At 39.5% G+C, this 21,172-nt stretch overlaps 1 protein-coding gene across 2 annotated transcripts in view; it reads left to right on the forward strand.

Moving 5' to 3' along the window:
- Window positions 1-21,172, forward strand: part of dock2 (dedicator of cytokinesis 2) — a 92,168-nt gene that overhangs the window by 63,021 nt on the left and 7,975 nt on the right. For both annotated transcript variants that reach the window (XM_079557362.1, XM_079557361.1), the window contains exons 27-39: window positions 4,591-4,689; window positions 5,461-5,555; window positions 8,603-8,681; window positions 8,772-8,872; window positions 9,149-9,207; window positions 10,028-10,176; window positions 10,411-10,496; window positions 10,641-10,797; window positions 16,294-16,334; window positions 18,176-18,266; window positions 19,128-19,238; window positions 19,661-19,750; window positions 20,289-20,393. In XM_079557362.1, the coding sequence (XP_079413488.1) occupies window positions 4,591-4,689; window positions 5,461-5,555; window positions 8,603-8,681; window positions 8,772-8,872; window positions 9,149-9,207; window positions 10,028-10,176; window positions 10,411-10,496; window positions 10,641-10,797; window positions 16,294-16,334; window positions 18,176-18,266; window positions 19,128-19,238; window positions 19,661-19,750; window positions 20,289-20,393 (1,263 nt within the window). The remainder of the gene's footprint in view (window positions 1-4,590; window positions 4,690-5,460; window positions 5,556-8,602; window positions 8,682-8,771; window positions 8,873-9,148; window positions 9,208-10,027; window positions 10,177-10,410; window positions 10,497-10,640; window positions 10,798-16,293; window positions 16,335-18,175; window positions 18,267-19,127; window positions 19,239-19,660; window positions 19,751-20,288; window positions 20,394-21,172) is intronic.

A 21,172-nucleotide genomic window follows, 5' to 3' on the forward strand; every position in this document is an offset into this window, starting at 1 on the left:
TAAAGGTGCATTATGCAACTTTTTATGTGAAAAGCAAAAGTTGATATTTGTGTGTATTTGACCTTGTAGTAATCCAGCAACTGTATGACTGACATACTGACATTGATTACTTTTAATCAAGGTGGTCTCTACAACGCTCCAGGATCAATTGTTTTCATCTGGTGAGAGGGTCTGTCAGCAGTGAAAACCTTCCAAACAATTGATCCTGGAGCGTCCTAGAGACCACTGTGACGGAAAGTAAAGGCGCCATGCTTTACAATACAAGGTCAAATACCCACAATGCATACAATATCAAGTTCTTTTTCCACATAAAAAGTTGCACGATGACCCTTTAACAGTAAACAATGAGCATTTGTAAATCGCATTTAAAACTTTTCTCAATTTCCCTTCACTGTTTATGTAGTAGCTAGAAATTAATCCAAAGTCATTTTCATTATTCAAGTAACCAAAATAAATGTAATTCTGTACTCCCAATCTTATCATCCATGGCTCTAAAGACACAGAGATGCCTATTATACTCTTGTCACTGCCTTTCTTTGTCTCTCTCAAACACGCAGCCGAAGACGCTGAACCAGTTTAATTACATCTCCGCCGTTCTCTGTCTCTTCCTCCTCCAGCCCCAAGTGAATCGCGCGGGTCAGGGATGTCTCTAATGGCGCGGTGACACTCTGCAGGCTTTCACTAACACTGTTTTTCCTATGCGTGCCCTTTTTTAAAAAGTGATGAAAAATCACTGTTGAGAGCCGCCGTAATGACTTACCACCTGGGGGAAAGCCACAAAAGGGAACAGGAGAGGAGGAAGGGGAGGGGGGCAGAGCACTGACTGGGGCTGGCTTTAGATGCACAGCTCTGAGAGGCTACGAATGCCCTGATGTGGTGTTATTTGAATTGATGGCTGTTATTATGTTTCCCCTACAGTAGATGAAAAACATTTATTGGGCTGGTTAGTTCTTTAGACGCTTCATTCTGTGCCCGCTCACCCTGTGGTCCCTGGCAGCCTGTGGATGCATTTAAGCTAACAGATGAAAACATTTGTAAACACAGTGCAATCTTGTCAAGAGCTGGCCTGATTAGTGCCCAGGCTGTTCTTTGGTGAATACATGCTGGAAATACACACAAGATGTTTTCTATTTCTACATTGCTTTCAGTTTTTTACTACTATCTACTAATACACATCATTCCTTTGTGTATGCACAGGTGCTCGTCATATAACTAGAATATCATGAAAAAGTGCATTTACTTTTGTTATTCAACTTAAAATGTGAAACGAATACATGATATAGCGTCATTACATGCAAAGTGACATATGTCAAGCCTTTGTTATAATTTTGATGGTTTTGCCTTACTGTCTATTTTTAAAATATTCAAATTTTCTCAGATTTTTTATTTGGGGTTTTAACAAATAAATGCACCTTTTCATGACATGACGAGCGCCTGTAGTTATTGCAGATTGTTACAAAGCAGATTGCACTGTACAAAATTTTGTTAGATATGTATCAAGGTAGTGTAAAATAAAGTGTTGCCTCTTTTTCTAATTGTGAAATTAAGTTTGCTTCATCCACCTTCAGTATTTTGTAAAAGTAGACATTATGAATAGATTGTTTCGTTAAGTTACACTTTATTAATCCTTCTAGGGAAATTAATTCTCTTTTTGCGCCGCTCATCTAATCATAAAGCCTTTTTATTGATTGTGAAATAGCAGGTTAGTTGTTGTTTTTATATTACTATGACAGTATTCAGATTCAGAAATGGGCTTAAAAAGCTTGAAAAATTGGGATGTAAGAAATTAAATTGGACCCCGCACAACATCTGTACACCTACACAATCTCAATCATAGCTATGCTGCTTTTGAACATTCATGTTATCATATTTTCTGTGCTAAATTCCATCAATGGCAATTGATGCTGTCTCTATGTAAGCCTTTATAGATTTTATTATAGTAATATCAGACTTAGGCATAATATAGGTAGAAAGGGGTAGAAATACTTCCAGAAACCAGTCTTGGTGGATGGAGAGTCTGTCACTGTATGACTTCCACAACTCTCCACAACTTTGTCAGTCATGCTTCAGGGCAACTGTGGCTACTGACTTAACTCACCCCCATGGAGTCTGACAGTGGAGTGAATGAATAATGGGGTTGAGAAAAGCTTTCTCTCTGCCAAGGAAAAAGGCTATATAAATTGAATCCATTATCATTGTTATTAGCTAAGGTGTATCGATCACTTTTGCTCCTTTGTCATGGGTCAAACCGCTTTGCTTTACCATATTCCGCTGTGGAAATGATTATCACCCATAATGTAAAATTCAGACCCTGTGTTTTGTGTCAGGTCAGTGAATTTGAAGTCCTAAAGTGGGAGCTTTTAATACATGACTGAGCTGAGTAATAATGGAATGAGCAGATGAATGGAGGGAATATGAGGCAGAGATGGGGGGATGAGGGGAGAGTGATCCCACCGCGCGTCAGCATCTGTGCCCTGCTCTGTCACTAATCTCCTGCTGTGTGTTGCGTAAGGCGGAGGTCTGAACCTGCTCTCGGCTCCCTGTCTGTCACCAACATGCTCTGGTCAGGACTTTTTACATGTCAAATATGATCTTGTGGGTTCTGCTGATAAAAGAATAAATAAAAAATCACTCTAAGTGTGTGGATGTGACGGTAATGAATGTGACCTATTAGGAGGTGTTTGTTGTGCAGGGTGTTGAAGGAGGAAGGAAGGTCCTCAGAGGCCAATTACAATGGATGAAGCAGTGGTAATGGGATAGATACCCATGCCTTTCTGTTTTCTATGATTTTACTCATGGTTTAGTCTTGTTATAGTTGTATGTTAAGAGTAGGTTTACATGTTGTTGTGCTTACTGGAAACGTGTAACTGTACACCAGAATAATAGCGACAGAAATATAATAGAAACAAAATGGCAACAGCCCTGGAAGGCTAAATACATTATTCCTCATTATCCCATTTTACCATGCTTTATGTCATTACTGTTTTAACCTGTGAACATTTTCACTGCAATGAAGTGGGGGTTTTGTTGAGTGCCCCTTTTGCTTTTACTGATAAACAGGTACACAGTTATCTGGGACAGAAAGCTGAACGGTTCGAGGCTGAGAGTGCTGCATGAGAGGTTCAGCCTTTTAAACACTGAAAATATTATATGCCATAATTACACAGAGGACCACGGCTATTAACAACATAAAAAAGATCTCTAAAGACAACAAGGACTGCAGATAAAGCCCCCACTGCAGCGCATGCCATAATTTATAATTTCAATTATCATCCCTCTTAATTTTCTGTCTCTAAGTTTGTGCTTTGATGAACCATAATAGTATTATATTCATACATATATAATAACATGTATATCTTGGTGACACAAGCATTGGCAGGAAGTCTTGTGTTACTCTCTATAGCCTCAAGGCTCTCGCAAAGGCATTTGTTATTTAAACTTGGAAAACAATAATTGCATGTTTAATTACAATAGTCTATTCATACCACATCTATAATTTTATCCCCAAGCACAAGTAAAGGGGCAATTGCTTGATGTAGACCTTCTAGCTCCAGGTTGCCCTCATTTCCTCTTGGCGTCCATTGGCTTCATCAAATGATTTTCCTTAATCCAGTTCAGTGAGTTACGGTGCTTAGCTGCAACTTCTCTTTAAAGTTGCTTACCCAATCCAAGATCTGATTTTCTCAGTCATGGCTGTGCCTGCTGTTTTCCTCTCTCCTCTCTATCTCACTTTCTCTTTCATCTTCTTGACCAAAGTTCAAGCTTTTTGCGTCACAACCCCTGGCCTTTACTGAGTATTTCATTAAATATGCTTTACTGAGCTAACATTGACCATATAGTGCACAACTTAAGTGTTTTTCTTGTTTGAAAATTACACTGTACCCTATAAAACAACAGATTTTTTTTAACTTGAAGTATATATTATGACGACATACATCAAACTAGTTTAAAGCTTTCATCGAAAATGATCAGACAGACTGCTTTTTGTGCGGTTTATTTTGAGCTTGTAACAAAAAATGCACATGTTTTGTTTTTTTAATATATCAGCTCGTTCAGGAAAAGCAGCATTTAGAAAAAAAACACACGCTCATTTGTACTCCTATCTGTAATTTAGTAACAACAAATGTTTGAAATGTTTGTTTAACTAAGGAAGTAGAAATTATGCAAAACGGTGCATCATCCAACTGTGGCCACTGCCAGAGCATTCATCCCGTTGTCTCTGTTTATTTTAATTTAGTTAATTGTGTAAGTCACAGTTTGCGAAAGCTTGTTGATAAATGTGTGGAGCATCTTTAAAAATAACCTCATGGTAATTTCCTCTGTTCAAAGAGCTGCTCTTCAGTCCAGGTCCTGTAGGCAAGATGTGATAATGATGTTGTTGCTGGGGCTTGCATAGATTTGGTCACACATTTGTGAGCTGCAAAGTGGCCTGGGGATCTATCTTTCTCTGGATTGGCTCCCTCAGAGAAAAATTAAATAAGAAGATTAAAAGCCTTTGTAGACTTTTATGCAGAACGTCCTGTAGCAACTAGTTGCTTCATGCATACAACCTGTGCTTCACCATTTATTGTTCTTTCGATGTTTTTACAGTCCAGAGTGATGGCATGCATGACAGCAATCCTGAGCCAAATGAAGGACCAGCACTACTCTGCGTATCTGGAGACTTTCACCCGGAACTCAGATCTAGTGGTAAGAGCCATACTTTTTCTCAGTGTGTTATGTAAAAATGCAGTATTGTTATATAAACAGAATGACTCAATTAAAGGCCCTGCATTTTATTTAACTGGTTTTCAAACCTTTTTTTGTCCCTTGTGGTGTTGCTACACCTTAGTGGAAAAAAGGAGAATTCTTGTGCTCTTCCCCCCGATCTTAAAACAATTAGTCTGATCCAGGCTAGTAAACATTACTATGCCGGTCTGGTCCCGGAGTGGTGTAAAACGTAGCGTCCCGATGTTATGAATTAGTCATGAAAGTTAGGAAAGAGTTTGTGCCTGCAACAGCCATTTCTCTTTAACTCGCTTCTTTTTTGGTTAAATGTCTTTAAATCTCACTAAAATCGAAGTAGTACCAGATGTTGCAAAAACGTTTGGTGTAGATGTGGAATTGCCATTATCACAGTCCAATAGGGGTAATAAGGAACAAAACATGTTTATGTAAAAACTTCTATTGATTTATGTACATTTGTGATGCTTGTGATGGCTGTGACACTTCATTAAAACCAAATTATTCTCTGCTCAAAATCACTGCATGGATCAGTGGCAGCCAAAGCAGTTAGAGAACAACACCAGCGCTTGCCAGGAGTTGATTTGCTGTAAATGTGATATCAGAATAAAATATACTTTGCATTAGCACACTCTTGCATCTCATTTTGAGTTTAATTTTCCACAGGGCATCAACTTGATTTGAATTTGGTTTGTGGACAATGTTATAACAATTTTGTTGTTGTCATTTTACACACAGGACTTCCTGATGGAGTCATTTCTGCTCTTCAAAGAACTGATTCGAAAACACGTGTATCCGTCTGATTGGATGGCTATGATCATGGTCCAGAACAGGTACAGGCCGGTCTCTGAACCTCACTGCTCCCAGGGGTGCTGCAGGCGTCCCACTGCACCTTATTTATGGCCCAGAAAGCATTGATATTTTGAAATTGCTTTGGAGACTGGCTGTGACTGGTTTATCTACAAAAATACTCAAGAGGAATAAGAAGGAGAGGGCAAATCAAAGCTACCACTGAAAGAGCTGACGGAGTGTTGTGGTGTGAGACTTTGAATGTGTTAAAGTAATTGAAAATGTTGTACTTCTGTGGTTTCAAATGAGCAAAGGATGATTTCAACTTCCCAATCCTTGTTCATGGAACAACAGTAAATAGTCATGGAGTCAGTACTTTAATTGAATGAGCTAAAACCAAAGACCAAAATGAAACAGAATATTTTAGGCAGCTGAGAAATAACAATGGAGAGGAGCTGCTCTGTGCCCAGGTGTAGGACAGATGAAGAGTTCTATTGCAGAAACAAAACAAGTGCCATTGAAAAAAAAAATCAATGCATGCTTTTCTAAGTGAAAACACCTTTTCTCCTCCTCTATTAGTTTTTTTGTTGTTGTTTTTTTGGACGTATCTTATAGTTTATTGTACTGGCTTTTGATTCACTCGCTCATATTCAGTTGTAAGTTGCTATTGGGGCTAACTGACAGAGACATGGTTGCCAATCTGTGCCAATGGCCCCTCCGACCACCATCAATCACTCAGTCAAACACATGCATATAAGTATCAAGGCATTATTGTTATTATTGCTTTAAGAACCAAGTGCTACCAGAGGATGTTCGTGTCACAAAGCAGGAAAGATGGCAGCAAATGAGAGTGACGACAAATATAAATGTTGCTAAGAGAAAGCCTCATGTAAAAAAAAACAAGCTTGTGGCAGCAGGCAAAAGCGATGGGACTGTGTGGGTAATGATGACAGATAGATAGCGGTGTGGGCCCGAAAGCAATTGTGCTGAGGTGTGCCACTTAGCGACGGAAATGCAAAAGTCACAACTCCCCAGTATACCTTTAATAATGTGTGTTGAGGTGCAGTCTTGATCTATCATTCTGACAGAAGTTTTGAATCTGAAGAAATGCAAGGGCTGTGCGCGCAATAGCAGCCCTGGAAACAAAAGTATAATCTCACAAAACAAATATGTTGCATCGCTGAGTACAGGTGCCTTTTCATCTCACTTTTTCACAGCCTGATGTAACTCCGATCCATCGTTTCTGGGGATGTGTGAAAATATACAGTAGGTTTTGGAGGTAGTTAAATTTTCGGGGTTTTTATTTATGTGATACATGCTTTAATGTTGTATTTTCTCTTACATTATTTCTATTCCTGTCTTTTATCTGATCACACACAGGCGGAGTGCACCCTTAAAAGTGGCTAATTGCTATGCCTGGTGATTTTCTTTAGTTAAAAAACAAACAAACACTTTTTTGGTTGTACAAATGAGGCCAAAGACATTTAGAAAGTACTTAATAATATAATAGCCTGACTGTGTTCCGATTTATGCTGCATTTTGAAAGCAATACTTAATTAATCTTTTGTAAAACATTTAAAAAAGTATTGCTCATCGTTTGTTTAGCATTTATCAGCACAATAAGAGTGGTGGCCCTACATCATTAAGACAAGTTATCCAAACCCTTTTTCAAAGTTAGTTAATGCTTTTTCCTTTTCAAAAAATCCCTAGAGTGTTTTTTGGCTTCATTCACGCAGTTCTCAGCAATCCCCCTGAATCCTGCTCTCTGAGCAGCTGCTCCGCCCTCTCCACTGACTGTCACCACTGACTTGTTCCACTCGTTTTTTACGTCATGGTGGCAAACAGGAAGAGCCCGACGTCTGTAATGTAATGCCTTACTGCTTGATATTAATGCGAAAAAAAAAAAAAAAATGTAAAAGGAAGTGCCGGAGGTGTTCTCGCTGCCCCTGTGAAGAAAACAAACACACCCTGAGCGTCTCTTAACGATAATGTCACGGAGAAAAGTGCGAGAGGGGCAGGACTTTATTCAACCTTCCTAAAGAAGAGTTCATTCACCAGAAGTTGGAATTTCTTTCCGGGATTCAGCCAAAAATAGTGTTTGTCTGTGACTGTCTCTTGATGGATGTTTGGTGAACCTCGGCCAGAACCAAAGTGGATTAATTTTTATAACAACGTGAGTCCCATAATGTAAACACCCGATGGAGCGGCCAGTGAGTGAATCAAAACGTGTGTGTGTTAGACATTTATGAAGCAACTCCTTATAACTGCATTGTGAAGTAACTTCACTTATTGCTGTGGTATTTACTACTACTAATGTTGCATTGGCTGCTTCAACTCGGGGAGAGGGGGTGGAGTTTACTGAATCAAAGCGTCTTGTCTTCCTGGTTGGTATAATACCTCCTGAAAATCTGTATATTTCTCACAAAAATTTGTACGCCATACTGGTAGAGGTACAATATATCATATAAATGCCTATACTTTACTTTAGAATGGCTAAAATAGCAAGACACAGACCATTGTGGAAATGTGCTTGAACCTGAACCTAAACCTGACACAGGAATGGTGCACCGTGTTATTACCGCAGCAGATGCAACACCTATTTAACCTCTTAACCCCCACCCGAACTGAGCACATTTTCTACAGTTGGCATTATCCAGACCTAAAAGCTTCTTAAAAAAGCGTCAAAATAGTGACAATAACAAGGTTGAAAATGTGACAAAAATGTGATGAAAATGCAGCAACACAGCATAAAAAAGTGATAAAGAAAAGCGACGAAACATGGCAATGGCTCGAGGAAAGATGAGTTTTGTAGGTCTTAGCTTTCAAACGAGGCACTACACTGGCCTATTTGCTGTAAGCTCCACTCGAGAAGCTTTTAGATTTGAGTAAAGTGGAGAAAATGCACTTGGTTAAGGTGAGAGTTAAAAGGTTAAGTGCTTATAGGAAAGCTTGGGAAATGCTTGATAAATATGCGTGGCAAATGCTAAATAGTATATGTAGTAGTTGCGATAAAGTGTTCAGCATCAAACTCCAAAAGTTTACTGTGTGTTGTTTCATAAAATGCATGTAAGGTATGTACTTTCTTCTTCAGGGTCTTTCTGAGAGCCATCAACATCTACGCAGACACCATGAACCAAAAGTTCCTCAATGATAACAGCTTTGAAGTGCAGGTCAGTTCCCTCTATTTTTCCCCACATGTTTGCAGTCTGAGTGTATCTCTCAGCAAGTCCACCCCGTCTCACTTTTGCTTCCCGTTCTAGCTCTGGAATAACTACTTCCACTTGGCCGTGGCATTTATTACCCAGGAGTCGTTGCAGCTTCAGCACTTCTCTCCCACCAAGAGGAACAAGATTCTGGTGAAGTGAGATTCAGAGTCCTATATAATTTGCTTATATTTACCACACCTACTCGTCGTGCTCTAATGAAACACTCGGTGATTGATGATCTATTTTGAGGTCTGCATCAGTTACACGCCCACTGCCTATTAAAGGCCTGTGTTCATGCAGATAAACATTCACTTGAGCCCATGTTGGGGTGGATTACTGCAGCGTTATCCGTCTCACCGGGTCGAACATTTTCTCACAATGGAAATAAGTATCGACTTCCTCTCCTGCATCACCTTTTCTTTTTTCCTCAGGTACGGGGATATGAGACTGCTGATAGGCTTTGCTATCCGAGACATGTGGTATAAACTTGGTATGAAACTTTATTATCCAGAAATAGATGTTTTGGTCACATTTTTGTGGCTTGATCACAGTTACATCACACACACACACGCAAAAATTTAAAAAAAGCACACAAAAAAGCAAAGCAATGAAGACCTGACAAAAACATGCCAAAAAAGGAACGAAAATGGGATAAAAACATGATAAATATGTGACAAAAAAATAACAAATATGTGATAAAAAAGTGACAAAAAAACTACAAAAAAGTGAAAAAAATGTGGCGTATTTTTTTTACAATGAAGCAATGAAAATGTGACAAAAAATTGGCAAAAAACGCAGCAAAAAACACTGAAAACATGACTAAAAAGCAACACAAATATGTGAAAAACATGACACAAAAGTGACAAAAAAACAACGAAAAACCGTAAAACATGTCCAAACAACAACAAGCAAAAAAACACTGAAAACGTGGCAAAAATTTTACCAAAAAAATAACAAAAACAACGAAAATGTGATAAAAATGTGATAAAAGCATGACCAAAATGACTAAAACGTGATAACAAAAACAAGGAAGGTGAGTTTTGTAGGTCTTAACTTTGAAATGAGACGTTTCACTGCTGCATTTGGTGTAAGCTCCAGTTGAGAAGCTCTTAGATTTGGGTAAAACTGGAGGAAAATGTGCTGGGTTATGGTGGGGGTTAAGGGATTAAGCACCAACTACTGAAGTGATAATTTTTTGTTTGTATCTGGGCGCAAGTTCTTCTGATCTTTGCCGTGGTAACCCCCGGTCTTGTGCAATGACCTGGATGATTTAATTGAAGCATATCCCCCCCCCCCCTCCTGCTTTTTAGGCACCCATAAGATCTGCTTCATCCCCGACATGGTTGGTCCTATTCTGGAAATGACGCTGATCCCAGAGGAGGACCTGAGAAAAGCTACAATCCCCATCTTCTTTGACATGATCACCTGTGAACACGAGCACTGTGGAAACTTCTGCAAGGTCTAAACATAAGAAAAGATCATTAGCCCAAAGCATTTACAGACAAGGATCACACATACAGTATAAACTAAGAAAATAGGATGTGGTTGTATTCCATTTTATGCAATTTTGATCTAATCCAGTCTAGTTTTTTTTAACTTTGTGACACTGTGCTGTTGTCTTACTGAGAGCTGCTTCTTCGTCAATGCATTTATTTCCATTTTTCCGTGTGTTCTTCTTTTTATTTTGTCTTAGTTTGAGAACGAGATTATCCAGAAGCTTGATCACGAAGTGGAGGGAGGAGGCGGTGATGAGCGCTACATGCAACTGCTGGAATCTATGTGAGTCAACTACAGCATATCAACAACGTGGCCTAGTTTTCCTTTTATATACTCAAGCTTTATTGTTTTTATTATATTAAGATGTCACTGTACAGATTCAGTGCACCGCTACAGACAATTAACCTCCATTTCTGTGTCTGTCAGCTTACTGGACTGTGCAGCAGAGAAGCCCACGCTCCGGCCCCAAGTGCAGCACTTTGTTGCTTTGGTGAAGGGACTCCTCATCCGTCTCCTGGACTACCGCACTGTGATGAGCGATGACAGCCGCAACAACCGCATGAGCTGCACTGTCAATCTCCTGGTACGTCCCTCCATCTTGAAAATGGCATACCAATGAACTGGCTGAAATGTCCTTGCTGGGTGTCAAGTAGATTAGGGATCTCCCTGGGGTTACTGGGCCTCGCCGCTTTCAGTTGCAAACGTAGTAGAGGCTGGAAACGGGCATCCTGCTAGTTAACTACATGAGCTTTATTTTCTCCAGCTGTAAATGTATATATCGCATGAAGCTTATGATTTCTGTCGTACATGTTTAGCCTATGTTGGATTTAGCCTACGTATCAAAATAGCTTCATGATATTACCAATACAACTTATATTATGGACTCTTTATGCCGCACACCTTTACATCTAGTGCAGGGATAGGCAAGTTTGCTTTGCGAAGGGCCGTTTTTCGTCATCATCAAAAGGCTAAGGCCTGAACCCCCCAATAGTTGCCCAAAGTAAAGTACTACTTTCATCAAATGCCAGTGTAGGGTATGAGGGTTTATTAATCAATTAATTTGTATATTAATTAATTAATAGGTTGTAGATTAGCCTTAAAATTTAACGGGGCACCAGTTCGAAAAGCGAACAAAATAAAAGTAAGAATAGGAGGCTAAACTACAGATTTATCTGAAGGAAATGAGGTCTTGGACGTACACATGGACCCTTATTCTGAAATAGTAAACACAGACATTACCAAAGCAAACTGTGGTTTATGGAGGTTTAATGATCAAAATCAATTAACAGACGGCATTAAATATTAAAGTGCAAACAGAATAACTTGGAACCCTAACAGGATGAATAATCAGATAAAATGTTCTAAAATTGTATCTGAAAGTCAGTAAGGTGGTTAGAGGTTATGTGAGTCTTATTGAGCCAGGTCTATGAGATGCGCTTACGACCGTGAGAGAAAGGCTTTCCACTCCAACTGTGGTCCGGCTTCCAAAGTCCTGGTGTCGACGGCCTGTGGTTGTGGTTTCTCTCGGATGGCTATCTCAGCTGATGCAGGCGCGGCTGGGGTCTCTCTCTCCAGCTCCTCGGGGCCTTGGGGTTTGGATTGACCAGCTAGACTCAAATTGGTTTCGCTGAAAGCTCAGCGATCAAAAATGTTGTTGTCTTGTAGGAAAAATGCAAATGTTCTTAAAAGAAGTAACTGGTAGTTACAAATCACGTCAAACGACGGGCTCAAACTTAAAGTTCTTGTGGTCCATCTGAGACAAAGGAGAGGTCAGAGTTCAGCGGGGGATGTCATCCTGCCGTCTCTCCTTCTCCAACCCTCTCAGAAGCGCGTTTTAAAAAGAAGAGCAAGAGTAAGGGCAGTTTCTGGCTATTTCTCCTTCCTTTATACCAAGGGGGCGGCCCCTTTTTCTCCGTGGATTCGACCAATCGATTCAGTCCGTAACTCGATATGACCGGGACGCCAGGGGATGGGAGGAAGGCAGATCTACTAGAGAGAAAATTAGGGAAATACATTCCTATTGCGATAAAACACATTAACAACTTCACAAACTTTCTAAATGCATTCCAACATTTCGAACAGTATGTATGTACATTGCATCTTTTTGACCTGGGGAAGAATTCATCATTAGAACAGATCGGTTGAGTTCATTCTCACTGTCCATGAATTAAAGAATTGGCTTATTACTCAAATCGGATGTTTGAGATTCAGTCTTTAGTCCAATTCGAAGGTCAATAAAGAGTTCTCATCTCTGGTTGTGACGGTTAAAGGATAGATCGTCACAGTCTTAATTTTGTCCTGAACCGTATTCGATCTTATCAGCCATTCACAAGACAGGAAGTGACGACATCCCAAAAGTCATAAAATGGCCTAGGAGTTTTGGAGTGGGGGTTGAGCTGCTGGAATGCGTTAACAATGGCGAAAGGCAATAGGCGAACCTTCACACGCTACACCAGTGTTGTACATCATATATGGCTTAATTTGGTGTTTGCTAAGACATTTTAAAGAAATTGACAGTATTATTTCACATTTTTGAGGACTTTAGCAAGCATTTGATCTATGATTTCTAAAATGTCATTTCTCAATATCATCTTGAGGGCCAGAGGTTTGATGATGGAGGGCCGGATTTGGCCCCCGGGCCTGACCTTGCCTACCACTGATCTAGAGCATGCATTTCTCTTTCATAAATAATCAAAAATATTCAAGTTGTAATATTAGTAAATAAGCAGGAAAATGTAACAATAAGGCTGCTGAACTAAGTGACAGTTCAGGGATTTAGAGAAAGAAAAGGGAGCATCTTGCTCTCGCATGTCTCGGAGCGGTTGTTTTGCTTGAGGGGATGCAAACCCCGACAAGTGTGCACATTTCGGCAGAACACTTGGTCACTACTGGTTAATGCATCGAACTCACTGTCCAAAATAGTTTTATGTAAACAGTAACGCCATTATTTTATATCTTAAAATGTAGAATGTTTTATTATTATGAAATGTACTGCAAATCTTAGCCGTTTTGCAATCCCCAAGCTCCATACTTCTGAAATCATTCCTCTTCTCCACAACATTCTTGTTTATTAGCCTGCGGTTGTTGATGTTTTTTTTTTTAATCTCCTGTGTATCCTAAACTTTTACTCCTTCATTACATTGATTTTCTTGGAATTGCTTTTAATCTGGACACCTTTGCGGCGTCAGAAGCATTTCCCAGTCCTGTAGACAGATTCACATCACCTTCATTATTAATGGATAATTCGAGTCAATATTTCATCCGCACCAAAGCGGCCGATTGAAGAGTGCTTTCCTCAGAGTTGGTTCGGATTCACGTCCTTTGTATTGCTTCTTTTCATTTAGTGCTTCTGATGACTGATCTAATGGAAAACAGCGGATTGGTCTCCCGTTTTGCTTTCTGACTGTTTGCAGACGTTTGCATCAGCCCATGTCTGTTCCACATGCCTCTTTTATGTGATCTCATAATCTGATTCTCACCCACAATGCCTTGGGGTTCAGTAATGAAACCTTTTTGCCAGACGCTTGTTTTCCCCTTTTTAACTGCAGCTTCAAATGGCATCTTGATTATCCACCGCTTTTGTACTGCCACTGCAACTAATATCATGACTACAACTGTTATTCTTATACCAACTACTTACCACACACTCTCGATCTCGAGTGTTGCTCCTTCCTCACATCAAGAAAGTCCCTTTTTCCTTTACCATGGGGGCCTTTTTTATGTGGACTTTGCAAGTTCTCCCTACGTCTGAGAGTTTTCACTGGGTGCCCTGTTTTCCCACATTACCCAAAACATGCACAATGGGTTAATCCTCCTTTAGGTGAATTTAACCATGTTGTACCTGAGCTCAGGACATGGACAGGGGTCCTGACCACTGCACTTCAGTTGCCCTCTGCACCTTAAGGATGGGCCACATGCAGAGGACACATTTTTCCTATATGGGGACAATAAACCATGCTACTACTTTTACTACTACTACTACTACTGTACTACTTTTTCAGCGGTAGATGCTTGAGTAAATGTAAGCAGTACATTTACTCAAGTAAAAGTATTGCCTACATTTACTTGAGTAAATGTACTCGTCACTGGCTTTGGTATGTAGGAAGTTTGGTCTCGCCACAGGGGCAATTGCAATTAAAATGATAAATATAGAAGCGTGCATTTCAGATCCTTATTGTGTTCTTTCTCGCCTCTAGGTTTTAAGACTCCGGCTCGTACATTTGTGGAGGTGTTTAGTTTGCCCTGGGGCTGTTATGCATTACTTATTCTCTTTCATTTTTTTGGTCGGCTGAAAAGAAAATCTCCTCCAGTCGGGCTCTAGTTCACCTCTCTTATCCATGCAACCTCTGAACTCGCCTCACCGAGGAAATCCTCATACAAACAAGATTTGCCATTTGTTTTCCTTCGCCAGTGCCACACAGTAATACTTACCAACACATATAACTACTATTCTATTTATATGATTGGTCGATGTATGTAAGCACACATTTCTTTCAAGGACATGTTAGAAAATGTGAGCAACAAAGAAGCATTATTCCCTGATAAGTTTACGCAAACCAGAGCAAATGCATTTTAGAATAATCATCATGTTATATCCTTCAAAATCTGGGATTTATCCATGAAACACATTCATTTGGTTAATTATGAAGTATATTTAGCTGTCTATTGCATACCCGGATGTGATGCTGATTAGCGGCTAGCAGGCTAGGAGTTGTTAGCATTACCATGAACCACTTTACTGCCTGAAAACTATGACACATGCTTATAAATAAATTCATCCCCATGAGGAACCAGGATGTTTATTTGGAATATGGCTAAAAGTAAGCTTTTCAGGGAGTGGGCAAGTTAACATCATAAATGAGTACATTGGTATGATAGAACTTTTGCAAAGGACACATTTTTGCTTGTATGATCTTTAAAGAACGATTCCTGGAGGTGCGGCCAAATATTGCATCTTCTGCCTCATAAGAATTGAAAATAGGTATCTGATTCTAAATATTGCATTGAACAGTGGGGGACTGGGGGTGCTTCGGTGTTATTTTCTGAAGACACCGTGTAGTTGGATTCTCCTCATAGCTATCAATGATCTGTCAAACCAACTGCTGTGAGACACCACTGAGCCAAAACATCTGACATTCATCTGGATGGGCCCCTCAGTGTGAAAATACATAACTGCAGTTTGAATGCAACGGAGCAAGCAATTTTGGCTTTGACCTTTGCATAAACAAATCAGGGCGTTGCATCCACTCACTTTCCATTCAATATCAAACTGTTCCATTATTTCAAAAGGAACCTCCCTGTAGATGTGGGAGAAGTACTGCAGTTCAGTAGTAAAAATGTTATACTCTCAGAAAACTTCAGCGCTCCAGCAATAGTTGAATCATTGCTTTTCAACTTTCCACCACACTCACTGCAACCAAACGATTTTGCTGTCAAAATAAAATAAAGTAAAATAAAATAAAAAACAGGTTGGAAGCTATAGCACTCTAGAAACTATTTTACTAGTTTTTAGTTATGTCTATACTAATGTGATTGTACCACATATACAGTTATTAATCACTCTAATTATTGCTATTAATTCATTCATTGGTTTGTACAAATAGTCATCTGTTCTCCTTTCAATCAAGAATCCTCTGTTCTTGTGTTCTTCTTGGATGCAAAGTGGGCCTTTATACCCCTTCAGTAGGCAGAAGTTAGGCCTATCAGTATCTCCTCTTTGTTTACACTTCACCCTGAAGTACTGCCTTAAACTAATTATGCGAAACCTGCTAATTATATGTCCACATCTACCACTGCTGAACACTTTCTCCACATACTTAAAGATTTTACAGATTTCCACCAGCTCTTGCACATACTGTGGTTTAATGTAGACGTGTGTTGTGGGAGACACTATAAAGCAATGCAGTTGGCACTAAACAACTTTATCGTATTCCTGTTTATTTGTGCTGCAGTCTGTAATGCTTCGTAGACATTTAGTGCTGCTCCAGATCGCACAAGTATTCTGCCTCTCTGATATTGTAACTCATTATCTTCAAGCACATACATACTAATTGTTTTTTTGTTTTTTTCGATCTTGCAGAACTTTTACAAGGATATCAATCGAGAGGGGATGTACATCAGGTATTGTACTGCTGACCTTTACCTGCTACTACTGCAGCACTTCTTTATATGCATAGATGCAGTAATGTGTGAGTAACAGACGTGTATTTCTTTTTTGTGTGTGAGTGAGTGCGTGCGCTTCATAATCTGACAAGGGATTATACTAGTCTCACTGAATTAATGTCCAAATCCCGAGGATCAGCTCGTGGTCTGACTGGAGGGAGAGCAGGGGGAAGCCGGCGTGATGGAAGTCAGGGAGAGAGAGAGGTGGTGAGACATTTAGTTTCAAGTAAGAGAGAGAGCGACTCAGGGAAGTCTTCTGATCCATGGCTTGTGCTGGTTTATAGATACAATTAGCTGTGTGTGTCTTAGGTGAATCCGTAACTTCAAAGCCACACAGTGAATTATATGTTTGGTACGGGTGTAATTTCTCAGCTCAGTGTGCAAAGTTTAAATAAACACTAAGTTTGAACATTAATTAAACTAAACCTAATCCTTACCTCAAACTCTGTCTTTCACGCTTGAATTACTGGAGGCTTTGTGTCAACAGAGTCACATCATAGCGGTGACTTTTGCAGATGCAGCAGATCAGTATCAAATTCACCTGTCTACCATGACACATATGTTTTATTAGATTTTATTGACATTATTCTGAAGAGCCAGTATTAATTTCACCTGTCACATACTGCTTATGTGTGCCCAATGGGGCTTCCATGGACCACTTGGATAAATACTGACCAAGGCCATTTTCCTTGAAAGCACAAAGTAGTTCAACGTAGTATATACAGAAAAAGATTGTATGAAAAAAAAAAGCTAGGTCATCATTGTAAAATTAAATTAAAAATGAAAAGTTCAATTTCAATTGCCATGTGACAATTTCAGCCTGGAATCAAACTTTGTCAAAGATGTGGCCTGTCTCGCATCTTCTGGCAATTTTTAGCTACATTAAACTGAAATCCAGTGTCACTGTGTTCAGTCCTAACTCCGGGCACCATCAAGAGACAACTTCCGGAGGTTAGAAAGCCAAGTTGATTCAGGTGGCTCTAACATATCTAACATATCTGAGATACACTAAATAGAAAAGAATACGGTTTTGGTGACTCTATGCTGTGCTCTATACACAAAAGTTGATATCTGTAACTGGTAAATAAAGCTCAAATGTAATAAATGGTTTCAATTTATGTAGCATATTTAGTTGTGGCGTTACAGCCATAACATTGCACCACTTCAAATGAATAGAAGTTCATTTTTGTTGATATGAGAACAGCACCTGGATTAACATAGCCAGTGGAGTCAAAGTTCTGTCCCCAGGCAAAGTATAACAATGTGAATGTGGCTGTATGCCGCAGGGAAGACGAGGGATAGAAGTAAACAGATGAAACAAGATAATGCTGAGAAAGTGAGAATCATAAGCATTCATCTCAGCGACAAGGAACAATCGACCTATCTATTGCAAGAACACGTGAAAGAATTGTTGGTTTGAGACATTTGGGATCTTTTCTTTTCTGTTGTGTCATCAAAGCAGACCCGGTGGCTATGTTGTACGGCTGTTTGACAGAGAGGCCACATAAGCGTTTGTTGCTATTATTGTTTAGCCCTGGTTGCTGTTTTAACCTTGTAAGGCTGATGAAGCATTATCAAGCCTGTGGCATTTTGTTAGGCACTGACCCACCCATCAAGGGCATACGCGGACATTGTTACGCATGCATAAATGAAAGTAGCACCCAAATGTACTACAAATATTTGGGAATATGCAAATACGACATTAGGCAGTCTATGCAGGATTTCTGAACAGTTACCTAACAGTGGCCTCTGGTGGACGCATGTTTATGTTGCATATTAATGACCTGCTATGTGTTCAGGTACCTGTACAAGTTGCGTGACCTTCATTTGGAGGGTGAGAATTACACTGAGGCAGCGTACACACTGCAGCTGCACACCAGACTACTCAAGGTATTACACACAATGTGAACTGACTCGTCTTGTCAATAGCCAGTCTTTTTATTGCTCATAAATAGTCATTGATGGCCTCCAGTTCACCCTAATGTACTTAATGCCATGCACGTGTCCCTTTATTGTGATTAGTGCATGTGAACCTTTTCTCTATTACTGGAGTCTTAAAAGGTTACAGAGTGTAAACGCGAAATGAAATCCATACATATACAGTACATTTATTCTTACATTTGTTATTCTATTTCTATGCCCTCTTTGTGTTAACTGAATGACCAGAGTGCACCAAAGTATCTTATAATCTTATTTCTGAGCAGAACCATTAGTTGTGCATAAATGCAGTCAGCACTTTGTACTTTATCTTAATGCAGTATTTTACTGTTAAGTAGAAAATGTCCCATTGCATAAATGTATTATAAAGTGCATGCTTGCTAAGATAAGAATAGTAAAGAACAAGTGTCTACTGAATGTAACTAATATTTTTTTCTCTTTAATCCTGTGTCCAAGTAAGAAGGATATTTGTGTAAACTCTATGTCACCCTGGACTGTTCTATCATAGTAAAAGTACTGAAAAAGTACTAAAAAGTAAACAACCCAGTTCAGAGGGCGGCCCTTATCAGCAACTTTTACCATATCATCAAACAAAAAGTCATAATAATCACTCACGACAATACAAAACATGTTGGTAACTCTTTGAAAAGTGACCGCTAAAACAAGAGATGAATTTCCAAATGAAGCTACTGAATCAGTTCTATAGCACATAGACATGGGTAGAGTAGCCCAACCCAATTAATAAACACTGGTGATTCTATTGTGATTAAACTGCTCTTGGCTTAAACCCATGCTCTTCCTGTGTCTTTTCAGTGGTCAGATGAAATGTGTAACCCTCAGTTTGAAGTTCACGGCTCCCAGTCTCAGAGGCAGCTCAAAGAGATGCTCTTCGACACCATCATTGACTACTTTGACAAGGGCAAGGTCAGACACACTTTAAAACCACACCTCTCCTTCCTATGCTCAGAAAGAATATGTTGTTATTACTAGTTTATGTTCAAGTTCTACAGTTGCCTAAAAATACCACTCTCCAAACCTGATGCTCTGGAAGTCCGTAAACAACCTGAATAAGATGTGTTTCGTTTTGTTTTCCTACCCAAAGAATTCTGTGCCGGCTGCTCATTTTAACATGCACTGCACTTTCACTCTTTTGTGGTATGGAGCTGCAAACTGATTTAGCACTCTTCTCCGGTGGCTTATGTTCTTTGGAGCTCTTATAAAAATAATTCCTTTCTTTTCGCAGACTCACATTAATTTGGTGCGGCTTAGGTGCTGCTGCTGCTGTCACTTTACACAAAGATAGTTTAATGACCCCTCTCTTTTGTTTCTCTCTTATTTGTCTGCAGATGTGGGAAGAGGCCATTACTCTGTGCAAAGAGCTGGCGGAGCAGTATGAAAATGAGATATTTGACTACGAGCTGCTCAGCAAGAGACTGGTAAAACATCAGTAATCACCTCTTTGTGTTTACTGTAATTCAAGCAAAAACATTCTGTAGTTCTGAATGTTTTTGTTGTTGCTTTACATTTAACGCTAAGGTGTTAGAGGCTCCAATTGTTGTGCAGACCCTCTTCTTTGTAAAGAATCATTTGCAATACAGCATAATGTCTAGGTAAAAATATATTCCCTTTGTTTTCCTTTACAGTCAAAAACAGTTAATGTTATCCCTGAATAGACGACATTCTTCTATATTCACATACTGTTTATTATCTATTTTGAAAAGCCCCTTTTATTTAGTCTAACTGGTGCATTTCTCTTGCAGTCTAATGCAGAATGCACATGGTTTCATAAATGTGACAGTCTTTGTCCTTGGAGCAATGTGCACAACTGTCCGCACATCCCTCACCCACAAAGGGCGACCATTCTGCTGAGGGCAGCTCTGTCAATGGCACATGCAGTGGCTTTGTTCTTTTCAAAGCTGAGTGCACACAATGAACAAATAAAACACACCTCCATCTCTGCTCTCATCTCTGCAGGAAAAACAAGCCAAGTTCTACGAGAACATTATGAAGATCCTCAGACCAAAACCGGACTACTTCGCCGTTGGTTTCTATGGACAAGGCTACCCTCCGTTTCTTAGGGTTTGTGCTTGTACCTCAATTTGCAAAGTTATGCAGCGCGATGTTTGTCCAATAAAATATACACATGTAAAGCTGAAAAGGGTTGTAACTGGAGGCAGTGGTTGGGGAAAGGTAAGGTGTGCTGGGAGAGTGAAAAGACAATTGTATTATAGGAGACTTAAAGAAAATGTGGTGCAGAAAAGCTTGGATGTGCAGTGTAGAGTGTGAGGATAGAAAGGATTAGGAAGGGACAAGTCACCTTCTGGAGGTCGACTAGGACAGACTGGATGATTTCAACATGGATAGAGGAGGGGGGATGTAAAAAGGATGCTAAGTACAAAGACCAAAAGAATATGAATGAATTTATATTTGGAGGATATAGTACAATTGATCTCCTGCAGTAGCTCGGGAGCTTCCAGTTGCTGTCCAACATTTCTACACATGAGTATTTAGGAGTCACATTTTTTCAAACATTTTTTGTGTGTGTGTGTTTGGAACACAATTTATAGACGTTTGGGTTAATATAGCGAGGAATCAAGGGAAAAGTCATTTTATTCAATTGTGGTGAAATTTAATCCTCTTGAGTCATAGTAACACAAAGTATAAGTAGCTCTGTGTCATTTTTGTTATACCCATAGGAAAAAAAGGTTGGAGAGCACTGATATAGTAAAATTGGCATGTGGTTATTTCACATCCTCATCACACAATTTGATCTACTTTTCTAAACAAGCATGTCACTTGCGATAAGGCTGTATTGACATAGTTCATGAAATATTGACAATTCAATTATATTACGTGGG

This window comes from Gobius niger (genome assembly GCF_951799975.1).
Source record: "Gobius niger genome assembly, chromosome: 5".
Classification (NCBI taxonomy): Eukaryota; Metazoa; Chordata; class Actinopteri; order Gobiiformes; family Gobiidae; genus Gobius; species Gobius niger.